General features: G+C 35.8%; 1 protein-coding gene across 1 annotated transcript; it reads left to right on the top strand.

Moving 5' to 3' along the window:
- Nucleotides 1-846: 846 nt before the first annotated feature.
- Nucleotides 847-19,980, top strand: actr2b (actin related protein 2b). Its single transcript, XM_058794902.1, has 9 exons — nt 847-994; nt 3,930-4,040; nt 8,126-8,341; nt 10,166-10,238; nt 10,351-10,487; nt 11,292-11,441; nt 15,037-15,182; nt 15,380-15,512; nt 17,421-19,980. Exons 1-9 carry the CDS (start codon nt 947-949, stop codon nt 17,589-17,591), a joined length of 1,185 nt encoding a protein of 394 aa, XP_058650885.1. The 5' UTR covers nt 847-946; the 3' UTR covers nt 17,592-19,980.
- Nucleotides 19,981-20,106: the final 126 nt, after the last annotated feature.

The following is a 20,106-nucleotide window of genomic DNA, read 5'->3' as shown; positions in this document are numbered from 1 at the left end:
CTTCTTTCATTGAAGTTTTTTATATATATATATATATATAAATTATGTTTGCACTTCTATTTCCTTGTGTCATTTGTTACACTGTTGATGTGTTTTGAAGTGAAAGAATGAATGTCTGGTAATGTCTTCTTGTGATGTCTTTTACTTAAAGCCATGGAGTATCCTGATGAATTATTTAAGATTATTATTATTTTTAATATCTTACATTTACATTTAGCCATTTAGCAGATGCTTTAAAAAGATGCTTATCCAAAGCGACTTACAAATGAGGACAATGGAAGCAATCAAAATCAACAAAAGAGCAATAATATGCAAGTGCAAGTGACAAGTCTCAGTTCACCCAACACAGTACACGTAGCAAGGATATATATATATATATATATATATATATATATATATATACATAGAATAGAGAAAAAGCTAGTGTTAGAGGCCTTTTTTTGTTTGTTTGTTTGTTTGTTTGTTTGTTTGTTTGTTATTATTTAATTAATAAAAAGAAAACAAATAGATAGAATGACCAATAAAGATGATCAATTCATGATTTTCAAAAATATCTAGATTTTTTTTTTTTTTACTGTATCTATAGATTAGAAGTTACAAATTATTGAAACTGTTGATAGATTTAGATTAGAAGTTACAAATTATTGAAACTATCGACTAATGACAAAATATTATAGAAAATAATTGACAGATTACGGGAAATATGTTCTCTGCAGTGAAGTCTCTATGAATGACTCCCCAACTGTCCAATCGCAGACGGCTTGGAAGTCTTATCAGCCAATCCGAACGCAGGAGGCGGGACTTGTCAAAAAAAAAAAAAAAAAAAAAAACAGGCTTTCGCGAGGGTTTCTGTCTGGAACAGGAAGTGAAACCTGCTACTGCTGAGTGCTTGTAGCACTTTGTTCAGAAAGTTGGGCTGCCTTTGACGGCTCCGGGGCTTTGAAAGATGGACAGCCAAGGAAGAAAGGTGGTGGTTTGTGATAACGGAACAGGGGTACGTCTGCAACTCTAACACCTGGCATTTAACGTTATTTCTGACTCGTTTAGCTTTTGAGTAAAGTTCAATCAGAGTAAGACAGACAGACCCTAACAGGAAGTCACGAAAGCTTAGCGCAGCTGTAAGGAATGTCTGACAGCTGCATTTATTCTGCCCTCATGTTTTTCTCTGCTGAGACCTCTGTGTGTTATCCGACTCTAAAGTGATTTATATTCTATATTTATCCTATTTAAAAACCAGCGTTTATTTATCCCACAGACTGCATTAGACGCTAACAGCACAGTTCCTGATAAATGTGGCTTGCTTTGGTTATATGATCCTAATATATCGCTATGTTAATATAAATACAGTGGCACAAGTAAATATTTCGTTTATGGGTCGGTTGCATGCGCATATACCGAGTTGCAAGTTCTGCAGTTAGCAGTGTCTTAGCTTGCTAGCTTGCTCCAGTCATTCAGCTACCAAAATAGACTATTAAAATGAATGTTGCGTCGCTATGGTTACAGTTAATCTATGAATGCTGCCTGTTATGAAATCATCCACTTGTTTTGATAACGCTTTGCATATTGCAATCACCGGGAGGTGTTGCTTCCTCACCTCGCCGTTAGAGTTAGTCTCGGTGGAAAGGTGTGTAAATCGAGTTTCACTAATGTTGGCGAAGATCTATTTTCGTAGATGATAAGAGTAAGTCATTACACACAATAGAATCGATGCCTGATATCATTTGCCCTGGAATTTGGGGGCGTGGTCATGTGTCCTGACGGCATGTTTGGCTTGTGGGTGACATGGGCAGGTTTTTAACTCTAGGATATGGAAATAATTTAGTGATATATATATATATATTTTTAGTAAATGGCAAAATTGTTTAGGTCAGCACAGCCAATGAAAGAGAGCCATGAGTCAGGCTCAGAAGGAAGTGATGTCACCTGTTAAAACCACAGCTTGCACAGAAAAAGCGTCTCTACTTGTCCAATGACCAATAAATGAGCCCGAAAGCCTTCAGACCATTTATGGAATATGCTAATATGAGAAACAGTTGATTGAGTTTAATGCAAACAAGTATTTGTTGGGGATGCAAGTACTGTCGGTGAAGGATGAAACCAGTCTGTTCTGAATATCTTGGTTGGCAACGGCTCTAGCTTTAGAGGGAGAATCACTGTTTAACATCTTAAACAATATAGTTATGTTTTCAATAAGTTAGTTGTTTAGTAGTAGACAGATCAATCACTTCTTTACATTCACATTGATTTGTTGTTGCAGCAAGTCTGGTGAGCCTGAATTAAGTCAAGAAACTATATTTCAAACAATTAAAAACACATTTATAAAAATGTACATACCACTAAATTAACTACAGAATGCCACAGAAATGAGACCTAAAACACGGAAACTCGCTGTAGGCCTGAAATGAGGTCTGTGGTTAACACAAGCCCAAGATATTTGCACATTTTATACTACAGCATAAAATTCATCAGCAATTCCCCGTCTTTATTTTATTTTTTTCATTTTTTTTTTTTTTTTTTTTTACCACACTTAAACTTATAACTGTCTTAAAAAAGGCAGTTGCTAACAAGTTGCTAAATGAGACTACAGTCGAGCAGGAAAACTCATCTACTCATTATTTTGCTTTATAACCTTATTACGTTTATACTCATGCTCTTGCAGTCTATCTCAAACTTTCCAACGTTTAGATTGGAAATAAAGAGCTGTTGGATACTTTGTGGTGGTGGTGATACTGAAGTCATATGACCATCCTATATTTCTTTTTAGCTTATAATTTTAGCTTTTTTACATCTGCCAATTGCATTTAGACTTCAAAGTTCATAAAAGTTGTGTTCATTTGTGAAGATTATCATGAGGGACAATGCAGATGCACTGGTCGACTGGCAAATAATAGGAGCTGGATGTTATTTTTTGTTTTATTTTGGCAGATATCTGTTCCAAACTTGCACACAAACTGCATTGCAATCATTTACTAAAATGCCATTCGTGTGGAAATATTATGAAATCTGTAAGCAGGACAATAACAGAGGCCAGACACTGGACACAGGTGAAGATGGGAAAAAGAAGGAGAGAATAGACGCTCATGCTAAATGTGTGCAGCGTCTTTGTTTGGATTGTGATTAAAATGCAGTGGTTATCTCTAATTTAAGTGGCTATAGATATTTTATTGTTTTAGGCCAGTTCGACCTTAAAAGAGCAAATAATCAACAAATAAATTTGCTTAAAAATGGCAATCGTGTATTGGAATCAGCCCCAATTGCTTGTAAAAAATCGTCAATCAGAATCAGTCTTGAAAAATTATGATCTGTGCACAAAATCTGTAAGAATAATAAACTTTTGTTGGTCACAGAGGTTATTTTCTGCGGTAATCCAGAAATCTGTGAACAATCTAATAAAAATCTATTATGATTTTTCTTGAAGGAAACCAGGGTGATGTTAACTTCTGTATTTTATTGTTTTATATCGTTATTTTATAAAACATAGCCTAACCCGTCTGTGTATTAATAAACTTGTAAATGTGAGAAAATGTTCAAAGTGTGATTTCCAGGCATGGAAAAGTCATGTTAATTAGCTAACGTTTATCTTACAGGGTTATTGAGAAGTTCCCCTACCTCCAAATAAGGAGCTTTTCTAATTATGCTCATCTATAAAATATTTAATAAGCTAGAAATTGCTATTTGTGAGTGCAAACTAATTTATACTTTTATCTGGTAATCATAAACCCTTGTAAAAGTCAAGGAAATTCATTGGTCAAAAAGTGTATAATAACCTCTGCACCAGCGAACCATAACCATGGCCAATTATCAACATGGAGTCAAAAATCAAGTTTTGTTTTGCTGTCTTGTTGACTCTCCTGTTTAAAGAATTAGAGGATGAACACAGTATTACTTTACACATTACTCTTCTCTCTCTCTCCCTCTCAATCATTTAGTTTGTCAAGTGTGGCTATGCCGGATCCAACTTCCCAGAACACATCTTCCCAGCACTGGTGGGCAGGCCCATCATCCGCTCCACAGCTAAAGTGGGCAACATTGAGATTAAGGTGAGCTCCGCACTCAACCTTGACTTTCTGGCCGCTCAGATGATCCATTTTGAGTTTGTTGTGGCATTTTTTTATTGACGGTAGATAATACTACTCTATCTATTGATGGGTTATCAAAGTTCATTTGTGAAGCTTATTTAGCATAGTTGTTTTAAAGTAAGCCTTCATTCTCTCCTGTTTGAACTTTTTTATACTTACGCTCTTTCCTTCTTGTTCTTCACATGAAGTAGAATAACAAAAAAATGGTAAGTGCAGCCTGACGTGTGTTTTGTTTAACACTGATCGCCTGCTGAGGAGAGTGTGTTGCACCATGCAGTATTTCAAAGGTGTTCATATAGTCGCCTATTATTGAGCTTTGATTTCTTTTTTTTTTTTTTGAGTATCTCATTCCTTATAACCAGGGCTGGGTGATATAGCCAAAAGAGTATAATATACAGTATACACAATATTCAGTATAGGCATATAAAATGGCTTAAAATGTTTTTTTATTTTTTTTCTCTCTGCACACCCTCAGAAATAAAGGTACAAAAGCTGTCACTGGGGTGGTACCTTTTCAAAAGGTACACTTTTGTACCTATTAGGTTCAAATATGTACACTTTAAGTACTAATATGTACCTTTAAGGTACCAAAAGGGACCCTTTAGGAACAAACATGTACCTCCCCAGTGACAGCTTTTGTACCTTTATTTCTGAGAGTGTAGTAACAGGAGCCATCATTTTAATCAAACATCTTTTGTAGTATGTATTTATTTATGCATCATACAATACTAGGGGTGTAACGGTTCACAAAATTCACGGTTCGGTTCGATACGACATAGTGGTGTCACGGTTCGGTATGTTTTCGATACGGGGGGCGGGGCAATTGGTTACGTCGCAATGTTGGAAATATTTCTTGTTTTAAACCATGAAGTGAGCCAATGGATATCACACTAGCACGCGTTTGCGCAAGATTTATGCTGGTGAACTTCTTAATCTCAGTCAATTCACTATAAAAAACGTAATGACGGAGCTTTCAGCATCTGACGCCGCATATTCTCTCAGAGACAGAGAAACCAATCTACTTCAACATGCTGATAACGGTATAGCCTATAGCTGTTTTCATTCATTGCCTTTATATTTCTCTGAAATACTGAAAAAAGAATAGAAACGTAGTTTGTGTTAAACAGGTTGTTTTTGAAAGTCGGTGCTTGAAATAAAAGCTTTTTATTTCATTGATTTTTATTGATGACTGCGGTGTTAATATTTTAATTATAGGACTATAATTTAAATAAGGAATTTTTAAAAACATTTTAATTGAGGAGTAAATAATCTTATCCTCGCAACGCGTCAGTTATGCGGTAATTATTGCAGGGCAAATTAATTGTACTTTTAATTTAATAATAAAAGTAACTTCATAATAATAATAATAGGCCTAATAAAAATAAGAATGTAACAGGCCTACATTAATTGGAAATGCCAAATCCTCTTAAGATTGCCAATAATTGATGTTTTTAACAATATCTCTATCGTCGACGCACCCCAGCAAGGGGAGGTTATCACTGTGCAGACAGCACGTTGCCTGTTACGTCATTTGGGCTGCGTTGTTGAGCGCAGTGGCACTGATATTTCACACACTTTAAGCTTTTATTTTCCAAACGTAATAGGATTAGTCCAACGAATCGTTCGGTTTGTAATGCGTACCGAACCGAAAGCCTCGTACCGAACGGTTCAATACGAATACGCCTATCGTTACACCCCTATGCAATACTATACAATAACAAACACACAGGAATATTTACTTAAATATATTTTTATTTAAGAATTTTAATATATAAAATGCCATGGATAAACAAAACATTTTGAATTGGTTCACTAAAACTGACAGTTTGAGTTAATCTGGACAGAATCAATCTAATTAGCTCAAATACGGTTTATTTTTCTTAAGTTTAAATGTTAGTATTCGCTATATCACCCAGCCCTATGTCTAATCTTAGTTGTATTTCTTGTTCTGTTTGTGTATTGATTTATCTAAAATGCTATGGGGAATGAATCAGACTTTCTCACTAATATTTAGTTGTTGTTGTTTTTTTTTTGGTCTTGCCATAATTTGTTTTCATACTCCAATATTCACCACAGTGCATTGCTCAAAGTGCTCTTACACTGCACTTTGTCTTCTGTTTCAAAGCTGCAAATGTTTTTCACAGAACTTGGCTACTATTCAGATCACCACCAGACATTTTAGCTTAATTTCCTCCTCCGGTCCGAAATAGATTTAGCAGAAGTTGGCCTTAAGATGCAGGGAAATGTTGATGTCTCTGCACTTTGTGTCTGTCTGTTCAGGGTCCTCTGGCCTCTATAATGTTTGAGGAACTAGAAGAAATCCTAAATAGATTCTGATGCTTTGGTGTTCACAAGATATTGTTTAACACACAGAGTTCCTTTCAAAACTCTTTTCAAGAAGCCTGCATTTTCTTCTCAAATAAACAAAATGTTGCTGAAGCCGTGCTGTACCAGGAAGTTAGTCAGACAGATGAAATTGAAGGACAGCAGGGCTCCATTGAAAACACATGGCACTACCAAACACATCCTGTAACCATGCCAAAGAACACACAGTACTTGTGCACACCGTGATCATCTGTACAATTAACATCCAGTCCTTCATATTAGACGTTTTTGCATAACTGTTACCAAAGAATAAACTAAAGGCTGAAATACACTACACAACTTTTGCCCCAGTTTGCTATCTGTAAACGTGTATTTTCAAAAATACTCTGCAGTTTTGTAGTCTGCTGCTTTAAATGCATGAGCTCTTTAAATGTAGGTGGATTCTGATTGGCTGTCAATGATTTTGTCGTTCATCAACTGGAAAAAAGTGATTCAAATTATATCGTTCTTCTGTGTCGTTATTGATATAGTTGTAATGTGGGTATCCCTATTCTCATATAATTAGAATGATTATTAAAACTTTATAATTATCGATATACAGCGGGTAAAATAAGTATTGAACGCTTCACCATTTTTCTCAGTAAATATATTTCTAAAGGTGCTGTTGACTTGAAATTTTCACCAGATGTCGGTAACAACCCAAGTAATCCATTCATACAAAAAAACTAAAACAAATAAGTTCAGAAATTAAGTTATGTGTAATAAAATGGAATGACACAGGGAAAAAGTATTAGGTTTACTTGGGTTGTTACCGACATCTGGTGAAAATTCCATGTCAACACCACCTTTAGAAATATGTGACCCTGGATGACAAAACCAGTCTTAAGTGTCAATTTTTCGAAATTGAGATTCATTAATCATCTGAAAGCTGAAGCTTGTTAGGATAGGACAATATTTGGCTGAGATACAACTATTTGAAAATCTGGAATCTGAGGGTGCAAAACAATCTAAATATTGAGAAAATCACCTTTAAATTTGTCCAAATGAAGTTCTTTGCAATGCATATTACTAATCAAAAATTAAGTTTTGATACATTTACGGTAAGAAATTTACAAAATATCTTCGTGGAACATGATCTTTACTTAATATCCTAATGATTTTTGGCATAAAAGAAAAATCGACAATTTTGACCCATACAATGTATTTTTGGCTATTGCTACAAATATACCCCAGCAACTTAGGACTGGTTTTGTGGTCCAGGGTCACATATATTTACTGCGAAAAATGGTGACGTGTTCAATACTTATTTTACCTGCTGTAATTACGGTCTTGACTCTTTATTGTAAATGGGTCTTGAAGTCAATGCTAAAACTGTGAGCAGAGAAGCCTGTGAATGAAAATGACTAACACGTTGTGCATGGAGATCTGCTGTTCTGTGCATGCTGGTGCAGCATCTGTCCGTACACTCATCTCACCCCAGCGGCCGTGTTTACTGTGCTTGAGCCGTAACATGAGGCTTCCTACTGTAACTGCGCACAGAATGTGGATGGACTGTGGCAAATCTGAGACGTGAGATTCCCTGTGCCGTGCATCTGTTGTGGAAATGCTGATGCTGGGCTGCCACATTGAAATGTTTTTGGTGGATACTACTGACCTTGGGTTTCGTCATCATAGCTATGAGGTGAGGTGGTTTTTCTAACCTGTGACCTGTGATTGCTCAGGATCTGATGGTGGGAGATGAAGCGAGTGAGCTGCGCTCAATGCTGGAGGTCAACTATCCCATGGAGAACGGCATCGTCAGGAACTGGGATGACATGAAGCACTTATGGGATTACACCTTCGGTCCGGAGAAGCTCAATATCAACTCACGCAACTGCAAGATCCTCCTCACAGAACCTCCCATGAACCCGACCAAGAACCGTGAGAAGATTATAGAGGTGTGTAGTCAGACCATTCATGTCAATCACTCCAAGGCGCATTGCACCACGTAATTCAAATAGAAAAAAAAAAAATTCTTTACTTTCCATAAAGACAAATAAAGCCTACCCTCCTAAGTTTGTATTATATTGCTATAATTCCTGTTCGTAATGGTGATTTGCATGAGTTTCTTGTTACTGTAGTGCAAAATGTCCTCTTTTAGTGTGAAATCTATCTAGATTCAAAAGGTAATTCAAGTATCTGATCTGGAAATTAGTATGACACAAGTTTGGCCTAGCCTCCCAATAGTTTGGACAGCTTTGATGCCACAAACTGTGAATATACACTACCATTCAAAAGTTTGGGATCAGTAAGATTTTTTTTAAAGTCTAAAACTAGTTTTATTCAACAAGGATGCATTTAGTGACTTTTGACGTTGTTACAAAACATTTCTGTTTCAAATAATTGCTGGTCTTTTGAACATTCTATTTGAACATTCTATTCATCAAAGAATCCAGTATCACGGTTTCCACTAAAATTATTAAGCAGTTTTTAACATTGATATAAATAAATGATTCTTGAGCAGCACATCAGTGTATTAGAATGATTTCTGAAGGGTCATGTGACACTGAAGACTGGAGTAATGATGATCACAGGAATAAATTACATTTTTAAATATATTCAAATAGAAAACGGTTATTTTAAATTGTAGTAATATTTCACAACGTTACTGTTTTCACTCTATTTTTTTATCAAATAAATGCAGCCTTGGTAAGCATAAGAGACTTTTTTCAAAAACATTTAAAAAATCTTACAGAAACTTGTATTGTACTGTATTTTATGTTTTTGTCATTGTCACTTCAGACGTGGTGTGGAAAAAGCCTTTTGTCTATTTTTTGTTCAACATTTCAAAAACTCATGACTTTTTAATCCTCATTGTTTAACAGTGTCATTTTAAATAGTGGGTAGAAGTTTGTTTTTGATGTTGAAGTGCTGGTTTTATGGGAGGATCTGGTGACTAGCAGCAGTGCAGTCAGTTCATCAGCACGTATAATTAGCTGCAGCAGTGGGCTCATCCCAGCACCCATCATTACAGCAGCGGGTGATGCTCGGAGCTCTGCCTCTCCACCTATAGCACCATCACCCCCTTCACTATCATCAGATTCTTTGGCTTAAATGACAATCTTATGTTCAAACTATATAGCACATAAAACACATATTCTGCATGACCATATTCTACATCTCTAATCCTACCCAATACCTAAACTTAACTACTACCTTACTAACTATTATTAGTGTGACTGGTTTTTATAATAAAAAAAAAAAATGCATTTAGCATTATTGCAAAAACAGCTGCTTCATTTGAACACTTCAGTTGAGACCAGCGACTCTAAAACAACAACAAAAAGGATTCACCTTATTTTTAATGTAAGGGCAGGTGCAGGTGTTAGTAACTTGAATGTATGGGCCTTCCAGTTATTTTTAGTTATTTCTGTTATGCTGCTTAATGTTGCAAACTGGTGTTTGTTATCATATTATATTATTTGAACGTATTGTAATCATTACACTGATTTGTAGCTCAGATAGTTTTACCGTTTACTGCATCTATTTATCTATAGTGGATGTATGAATGAAGTTTCACACATTCAGTGGAAATACAACACTTTGTTTTTTGACAATGTTGTAAAATAGCTGATATACATACATCTGTGATGAGCAGCAGAACTATTCAGAAAGGAAATTCTTTTTGAACTGGGCTAATAAGGGGTCTGGTGTTATTATAATGATTTTTCTTAATATTTCTTACGTTCATTTGTCTTTGTGTTTGTCCCACTGTCCTTTAGGTCATGTTTGAGACATACCAGTTTGCAGGTGTTTACATCGCCATCCAGGCTGTTCTGACGCTTTATGCTCAAGGTGAGTTATCCACTGTTTTAACCTCAACATGCTGATTTGGTGAACATTTTATTGTACCTAGTGTGTCAACCATCAGTGATTGTATCAATATTGTCTGTTGTGCTGCACCCAGGCCTGTTGACAGGGGTGGTGGTGGATTCAGGCGATGGAGTCACCCACATTTGTCCTGTGTATGAGGGCTTCTCTCTGCCCCATCTTACAAGGAGACTGGATATTGCAGGACGGGACATTACACGCTATCTCATTAAGGTACACAATATTTCAGTTGACATGCTTCAGCATCTTGCTTAAAATAATGCTATTGTTAAGTACCTAATTTAACTTCGTTTTGATTTCCTCATTTGACACGTCTGACCTTAGATGTCCCACATTACCCTAAATTGCCCTATTTACACATTAAAGCAAACCTTTTGTATTATTCAGTCCTAGGGGCCACATTTTTGTGTTTAAAATTGCAAAATGCAGGGTTGTGGTATGAAATGAGATGATATAGAGTGGGGGAACTAACCAGGAAGAGTAATTCGTCGCGGGCTCTTTTTGAAATTTTCCTATTGGGTTTTATAATGGGGTTTTTCAATTTATGCGTAAAATAAACCCTGTGGTAAACACAACTTGATGATACTTTTACGTTTTGTTCTAAAATGTAAATTGCACACATCCATACCCAAAACACAAATTCTGAAGCAGTTATGTTCATTTTTGAAAACATATGTTTTTAATAAGTTACTAGATAAGAATGTTTTGGATGAACATCCAAAACATTCTTATTTATTTTTTATTTTCGTATTTATTTTTTAACGTGCGAAAATTTGGGACTCAGTGTGCAATGGCCTTAAACGTTTTTTTTTTTTAAAGCAAATCTGAAACTACCGCCTAGCTTTACGAATAAACTTGTACCTTGGGCTCATGTACCTCTCTCGTTCAGCACGCTTTGTGCATGTGTTGCATGCATAATGTTGATTGAATTCTTTAAGTCACAGCACATTTCAGATGCTAAAAAACATGACTTCTATTCCTTAAAATGTAGTAAATGTTTTTCGTTTTTTGTCATAGTTGCTCTTGCTGCGAGGTTACGCCTTCAACCATTCAGCTGACTTCGAGACGGTACGCATGATGAAGGAGAAGCTCTGCTACGTGGGATACAACATCGAGCAGGAACAGAAGCTTGCTCTGGAGACCACCGTACTGGTGGAGTCCTACACGGTCAGTTTTATGTGACACTGGGAGGAATTTCACGAACCGTTTTAACACAAGCTTGCGCTCTAAAAGGGTGTTAACGGCCTGCGGGGTGAAAGTATCCTTCTTGCTGAGATGTTCGAAAGTTACACTTCAAATGCTACAGTATGTGAGGCAGAAGTTTTTCTGGCTGGGGTTTTTAGTATGTGGTTTCACAAATTTCCCACTGGGACGCATAAGTGTTCTGCGTTTCTATGGTAATATGCTCTTTGGATTGGATTTAGCAGCAGGGAAATTCTTCAGTCTACACTTTGACATCCTGTCTGTGAGACGCCACACTCTGCTGGATTCTGATTGGCTGCTGGATGTGTGATTACGCAGCGTGGCCTCAAGGGGGCAGCGGTTGCTGACAATTTGTTCTTTCTGCAAAGTTCCTTCTTTACACTTAGTTTGTAGGCATGGGTGTGGTGTTTCTTTCGATTTTCCTTTCTAAACCTTTTCTTTTAAAAAAGAAAGACTCAAACGAGCAAGTTTTGAAACAAGGAAGGCTGTGTGGTGTCGGGAGTTGCTTAACCAGCATGTAACATCATTTCCTGCGTGGCCACAGTCCTTCCCCAGCTGGGAAGCTCTGCGTTGCCGAACTCTGGACGCTCCTCAATGGGCTCTTTATATACCCGTCGCCATTTTCTCATTAGTCATCGGGGTTATGCTCGGCTGTGGGTTACCCTTCAGACCTGAGACTTTGCTCAGTGCAGCCAGTCTAACATGTGATAAGAAACCAGACAAATGTTGACACGAGGTGTTATTATATACCACAGCATTTATCAGTTAGGTTACTTATCATCATAAATCATAAATACTTGCTGATGTCCTGTTGCTGCTGTAGACAGTTTATTAATGGAAGTCACAAATCACTAAGAAATTAATACTTTTATTCAGCAAGGATGCATTAAATAAATCAAATGTTACAATAGGTTTTGTTTAAAAAAAAAAAAGTTTAAGCTTTAAATTCACCAGAGAATCCTAATATATATATATATATATTGTCATGGCCAAGAATATCGGCACCCTTGGTAAATATGATCAAAGAAGGCTGTGAAAATTCATCTGCATTGTTAATCCTTTTGATCTTTTATTTAAAAAATTCACAAAAATCTAACCTTTCATTGGATAATAAGAATTGAAAATGGGGGAAAATCTCATTATGAAATAAATGTTTTTCTCAAATACACGTTGGACACAATTATTGGCACCCCTAGAAATTCTAGTAAAATATCTCTGAAGTATGTTCCCATACATATTCACAATTTTGAGCACTCCAGGGTGATTATGAACATGAAATTATCCAGCCATGGCTTCCTTTTTCACAGAAATATAAACAGGAGGGAAAACAAAGCCTAAATTCCCTTAATCATCCATCACAATGAGAAAAACCAAAGAATATATTTCTGATGTGCAGCAAAAGATAATTGAGCTTCACAAATTAGTGAAGTGGCTTTAAGAAAAGAGCTAGAACAGTGAAAATTCCCATTTCCACCATCAGGGCAATAATTAAGAATTTCCAATCAACATAAAATGTTACGAAACTGCCTGGAAGAGGATGTGTGTCTATATCATCCTAATGCACGGTGAGGAGGAGAGTTTGAGTGGCTAAAGACTCTCCAAGGACCACAGCTGGAGAATTGCAGAAAATAGTTGAGTCTTGGGGTCAGAAAACCTTAAAACAAAATTGTCAAATAGCACCTACATCACCATGTTGTTTGGGAGATTTTCAAGAAAAATTCTCCTCGCTCATCCAAGAAGAAACTCCAGCATATTCAGTTATCAGACACGACTGGAACTTCAAATGGGACTGGCTTCTATGGTCAGATGAAACTAAAAAATGAGCTTTTTAGCAGAAAACACTCAAGATGGGTTTGGTGAACACAGTGATAAAAAAAGTACCCCATGTGTACAATGAAATATACTGCTGTATTTTTGATGTTGTGGGCCTATATTTCTGCTGGAGGTCCTGGACATCTTGTTTAGACACATGGCATCATGAATTCTATCAAATACCAACAGATAAAAAATCAATAAGTGACTGACTCTGTTAGAAATCTTATAATGGACCATGTTTGGATCTTCCAACCGTACAATAATCCAAACACAAACCTCAGAAACAACACAAAAATGGGTCACTGAGCACAAAACCAAGCTTCTGCTGGCCATTCCAGTCCTCTGACCTGAACTCTGTAGTAAATGAGTGAACTGAAGAGAAGAAGCACCAACATGGAGCTGGGAATCTAAAGGGTCTGGAGTGATTCTGGATGAAGGAATGGTCTCTGATCTCTTGTCAGGTGTTCTCTAACCTCATCAGGCATTATAGGAGAACATTTAGAGCTGTTAAACTGGAAAATGGAGGTTTCAAAAAGTATTGAATAAAAGGGTGCCGCTAATTGTGGCCAATGTGTATTAGAGAAAAACATTTATTTCATAATGATATTTCCCCCCATTTTAAATTCTTATTATCCAATGAAAGGTTAGATTTTTATGATTTTTTTAAATAAAAGATCAAAAGGATTAATAATGCAGATAAATTTTCACAGCATTCTTTGATCATATTTACCAAGGTTGCTGATATTTTTGGCCGTGACTGTATGTGTGTGTGTGTGTATATATAATTGCATATTTTTCCACAAAATGCATAAAATGATAAGCTTTATTTATAATTTAAAATATATTAAAGATTTTATTTTATAGTTTTATATATATATATATATATATATATATATATATATATATATATATATACACACCACAGTTTCCATAAAAATATTAAGCAGCACAGTTTTCATCGCTGATAATAGTAAAGAAATTAATCATTTTATTCAGCAAAGTGACTGTAAAGACTTTTACATTGTTACAAAACAATTTGTAAAAAAAATAATAATAATTATATAGTTGAAAATCTGAAAATAAGAAGAAATGTTTCTTGAGCAGCAAATCAGAATATTAGAATGATTTCTGAAGGATCATGTGAAACTGAAGACTGGAGTAATGATGCTGAAAATTTTGCTTTACATCTCAGAAATAAATTACATTTTAAATTATATTCACACAGAAAACATTTTTATTGTAATAATATTTTATAACATTACTGTTTTTAATGCATTTTTGATCAAATAAATGCATCCTTGGGGCGCATAAGGGACTAATTTTTATTTTATAAAAAATAATCATGCAGTTTTGCAACAACATGAAAGTTGAATTAATTAAATTTTTGGTGTTTTCTTTAAGAAAAAATATATAATATATAATATTGTTCATTTATATGCCAATATAACAATACCTGGTAATAACCAGCAATGTTTACTAAAAAGTACTATGCATTTATGAATTCTTACACTGACCTTGCTGAATTTAATACTCAATTTAATTAAAAAAATAGGGGTGGATTGGAAATGTCATCTAATGTTATCTTTAAGGAAGTAGTCATTTTTATATGAGCAGAAAAAGCAAGTTTATTGTGACTTTTTAAAGTATTGGCAACCCTATTTAAATGTTCAGTAAAACTCTTTATATTTATGAATTGGGTGACTGATTTAAAGCCCTAAACTTTTTCATATCCTCTGTTCTCTAGCTCCCTGACGGCCGGGTTATTAAGGTAGGAGGGGAGCGCTTCGAGGCCCCAGAAGCTCTCTTCCAGCCCCACCTCATTAACGTGGAAGGGGTCGGAGTGGCTGAGCTTCTCTTCAACACCATTCAAGCGGCAGACATTGACACCAGGTGAGCTCTAATTCCACACCTACCAGTTGCCCTCCAGTATACAATACACAGTTATGTGACACTAAAATAAACAAAGCATCATCTAAAGATCATCTTGTCGTTTCAGTAACTTCACCCTTCACCCCTCCAGTAACAATGAAGCTCACTGTGTGTTTTTATCTGTGCTTCCCTTCTCTCTCTGTCTCTCTGTCCCTCAGGTCCGAGTTCTATAAACACATTGTTCTGTCAGGAGGATCCACCATGTACCCTGGTCTGCCCTCTCGACTAGAAAGGGAACTTAAACAGCTTTATCTAGAGCGGGTACTGAAGGGTGATGTTGACAAGCTCTCGGTAAGTTTGTGTAAACGTGTCACCCAGCAGACAGAAATAGCCTATTTGCATCTAAGATTTAACTTCTTCCAAGTAGGTCTGTGTGATATAGTGATTATTCACTATGATTTAGCAACATTGTGAAAGTGGCAAAGAGTCAGTGTTTAAATCAATGTAAAGATGGATTACTTATAGTTCAATATACAGTAGATGTCTTAAAAGAAAAGTTTGAAATAAGTCTGTATTTTTGGTGAGTATCACATATTATACTGAAGGAGGAAAAAAACCTTCAGAGGCCTAAATTGAGCAAAAATATGCAATTTAGTGGAGTTGCTGTTATTTATATGGCTAAAAAGTAGGAACTTCTCTTAGCTTGTCATGTAAATCAATGAAAGTACTTACATAAAATGCATATAAATGTCAGTTTTCTCTCTCTACAGTCAAACCAAAAATTATTCACATGCCAGATATAATTTTTTATATCTTTTGTCTAGTGGGTGCAGGACACTATAGTTCATTTATTTAAGTGAGGATAGCAAAATAAAGTAAACTGTGACATATTATACCCAAAAATTCTTCATACAGTGGACTACCAGAAAATTGATAAAACTTTGGGACCAAAAATTATTCAGACACTTTGACCTGACCATGTTTTGCTTGAGTGTTTTTTCTTTTATTGAGAATGCAACCCTTTTTACACCACAGACTGAACAAAATTAAGCATTGCTTGTTAATTGGTTGACCTAAATTGGTATTATTTAATTGTGTACTTAAATTTAACAGCTGACAGCTATTCAACCGATTCATTACATGCCTTTCTGTCAAAGTTAAATGATATTATCAAGATGAATTTGTTCTGACACAATATAACTCTGAATACTTGTCATATTTTATTTCCATTTTCTAAACTATAGCGAATAAACTGTGATGATGTGAGAAATGTTGAAGGTATCTGAATAATTTTTGGTTTGACTCTATCTCCAGATAATATGTTATTGTAAGATGATATTTAAATGCTTAGTTTTATGATCAAAAATCTATAGGTTTTAGTGTGAGGAAAAACATATAATGCAGTGCAATACAATGACAATTGATTTTTAATAAAAAATGTAAATAATGTATAATCTAATCAAAAGTTTCTTCAGTCCAGTAAATATGTTCATAGTGAAATATTACTAACACTATAAAGGTTATTCTTACAGTTACTCAGCTAAATGATATGCGAACCACAACCAGTCTTTAGAATTATACTAAAAGGCCTTTTACTTGTAAAAAAAAAAGTGTATATTGTCAAGGTATGTTGTAGATTACAGATTTTTCAGCTTTTAGCCACCTTTGAAATTTGCTTATCAAATATGATACAGTAGGCTTTATAGGGTTCAAAAACACTCAGATGTGTGGTAATGCCTCCTGTCCACCAGCAGGTGGGGCTGCATCACACCTCCAAACAGCCTCGGTTACACAGAACGCCCCAGACTGCCCAGCTGAGCTCCATCTCATTTAAAACCTGGCCACTGGCCTGGAAAAGCATTTTGGGGAGCCTCAGAGTGGGCCGCATGTCGGCCCACTATATATAGATGATCAATTACAGATGGCATGCCCGATACGGTCGAGCGGCGTGTCTGTCTGCTTCTCCCCAAACTCTGTTTAAGGCAAATTAAAAAGCAATCGACTTTACACGAAGGCCTCCATGAGACCCTTTCAGCCACCTGTTTATAGCCCGTTCAGGGTCTGAACACGGGCTCCGCGTACACCATACACCTCATTATTCTCCCATTTGGGTTTGCCGCTCGATTCCCAACCGGACAGTGTGCTTTTTATGTGTATTAAAGAGATCCATTCAAAGCGTTCGCTGTTATGTGGGTCAGTGTCCGTTCTGTTCCACTCCCCTGAAATTCTGGTCACGCTGTCTATTTAATACCTCCATAGAAATTCAAGATCCGGATCGAGGACCCTCCCCGCCGCAAGCACATGGTGTTTCTGGGTGGGGCGGTGCTGGCTGACATCATGAAAGACAAGGACAACTTCTGGCTGACGCGGGAGGAGTATCAGGAAAAGGGTGTGCGCATTCTGGAGAAGCTCGGCGTCACCGTCAGATAAACACGGATGCGCTTCTCGGAAAAAACATCCCACGACCCTGGCATCTCTTTTACATCACCCGTCTCTTTTGTTCAGCCTGTTCTGCCAGTGAATCATGTCATCAGGTGTGGATTTATGGGTTTGGATTATGAAGGGTACTGGTGGTTTTCTGTTGTGTTGTGTTTGGCCCTCTGTCACTGCACTGACACATGTGACCCTGGAGCACAAAACCAGTCATAAGTTGCTCTGGGATATTTGTAGCAATAGCCAACAATACATCGTATGGGTCAAAATGATTAATTTTTCTTTTATGCCGAAAATCATTAGGATATTAAGTAAAGATCATGTTCCATGAAGATATTTTGTAAATTTCCTACTGTAAATATATCAAAACTTCATTTTTGATCAGTAATATGCATTGCTAAGAACTTCATTTGGACAACTTTAAAGGCGATTTTCTCAATATTTTGATTTTTTTTGCACCCTCAGATTTTCAAATAGTTGTATCAGCCATATATTGTCCGAGCCTAACAAACCATACATCAATGGAAAGCTCATTAATTTGAAAAAAATTGACTCTTATGACTGGTTTTGTGGTGTTTGTGTGCTGTCGACACAGCATTAGTGGCGATCGGATCATTCCTGCTTTGCAGTACATTTTCTTGTCCCCTTCATATAATGTAGAATATAAATATAATTTATATCATTAATATATAATTATATATACTACCATTCAAAAGTTTGGGGTCACTAAGATTTTATAAATAGTCTTTTCTGCTCACCAAGGCTGCAGTTGTTTAATCAGGGATGCAGTAAAATATTTTTTTAAAAATTGTGAAATATTAATACAATTTAAAATAACTGTTTTCGGTTTGAATATATTTTAAAATGTAGTTTATTCCTGTGATGCAAAGCTGAATTTTCAGCATCATTACTCCAGTCTTCAATGTCATTATCCTTCAGAAATCATTCTAATATGCTGATTTGCTGCTTAAGAAACATTTATTATTATTATCAATGTTGAAAACCATTTTGCTGCTTAATTTTATTTTTTATTTTTTTTGTGGAAACCATGATACAGGGTGGTTTGATTTTTCCGGATTCTTTGATAAATAGAAAGTTTTGTTTAGTTTTCGTAATGATGAAGTCTTTACTGTCACTTTTAATCAATAAAATGCGTCCTATATACAAGTATTAATTTCTTTCAAAAAAGAAAGAAAATAAATCTTAGTGACCAATCTTACAAACTTTTGAACAGTAGTGTATACTATAAATGACAAATTATAAATGTATGTCTTGAAAAATATTTGAAACTCTTTTTAAAGATTAAATTCATATTAATTTTAGTTTTTTCATTATCTGCTGAACTAACAAAACGCTAGTTCCTTACTGACGTCACCATTTAGGAAGTGGCATCATTTTGGTAGGAAACCAGCACCACAAGCATCTTTAAATATTAGCAGTTAATTTAATGAATTCTGTGATGTTTTGTCATTGTGGCTTGTCACTCTGAAACATGTCAACTGTTTTAACTACAGAAAATGACAGAAACCCTTTCTGAGCGCAGGCTGACTTTAGCTCTTTCTTTCTGACCTGTTAGGCAGGTTTCCTGTCATTTGTCTGAATAATTCATTTTTAATGAATGACATTTAAGTGTCTGAAATGACTTTTACACAAACACAACAGAGTGACAGTACTGCATGACAGAAATGACCCAATCAGTGATGAGCAATATTTAACACCGAAGCTTGCGAATGTTAATGACAGGCAGCATCATCACGTCTGTGTTACTGCTGACTATTATAAGCTGTAATGAATCCTTCGCCGCTCCCTGTTCACCATGGGATGTGTTATACTGTATGTCAGTCCGGTGACAGAGACACAAACGTGTTATCATCAGTGTGTAATGTAAGGGCAGAAACAAAATCCTTTTTTTTTTCTTTCTGTTCTCTGCCATGGAGCTGTAGTCCTGTAGCTGAGGGAAGCCTTTCTGCTCTTTCTGTCTGTCAGTGTGTCGTGTGTTCGTCCAGAGTAACGAGAGGGGCTTGCGTTACTCACAAGTGTTTTATTATTATTATTATTATTTAGCATTTTGAGAGTTTGGACTGAGAGTCTGTGGGATTTTTACTTATGTATTTATCAAGCAGGCCAGTCTTCTGCAAGGTCTGCATTTGAAAATTATTTTAGCATTCTTCAACATACTGGTTTCAACAGCTAAAACTGAAGTTTTATGTTGCTCATATATACACATCAAAAATGATATATTAAGAAGATGGGATTTGTTTGAATTCTATTAATCCCTTTGTTATTGTAATTATTGCTGTTGTTTTTTTACTTTTTATTCATTTTCTCTTGCAGTGCTGTGTCTGGCATAGAATAAAATAATAATAAACAATCTTCTGCAATATCAGTCAGACAGTTGCTTTTATTTGACTAATGCTGTTTTTATGTAAATGAGGTTAGATTTAGGTTATATTGTTTGGGACCGATTGTTTATGGACATTCATATAGTACATAACAAAAACATTGATAATTG

The sequence above is a fragment of the Onychostoma macrolepis genome, chromosome 13, assembly GCF_012432095.1.
Source record: "Onychostoma macrolepis isolate SWU-2019 chromosome 13, ASM1243209v1, whole genome shotgun sequence".
NCBI classification, from domain to species: Eukaryota; Metazoa; Chordata; class Actinopteri; order Cypriniformes; family Cyprinidae; genus Onychostoma; species Onychostoma macrolepis.
This window is presented reverse-complemented; position numbering and strand designations above follow the sequence as displayed.

Coding starts and splice junctions, on each gene's coding strand:
- actr2b (XM_058794902.1), top strand. CDS start 947: ATGGACAGCCAAGGAAGAAAGGTGGTGGTTTGTGATAACGGAACAGGG. Junction 10,488..11,291: donor TTACACGCTATCTCATTAAG/GTACACAATATT, acceptor TTTTTGTCATAG/TTGCTCTTGCTGCGAGGTTA. Junction 15,183..15,379: donor GCGGCAGACATTGACACCAG/GTGAGCTCTAAT, acceptor TCTGTCCCTCAG/GTCCGAGTTCTATAAACACA.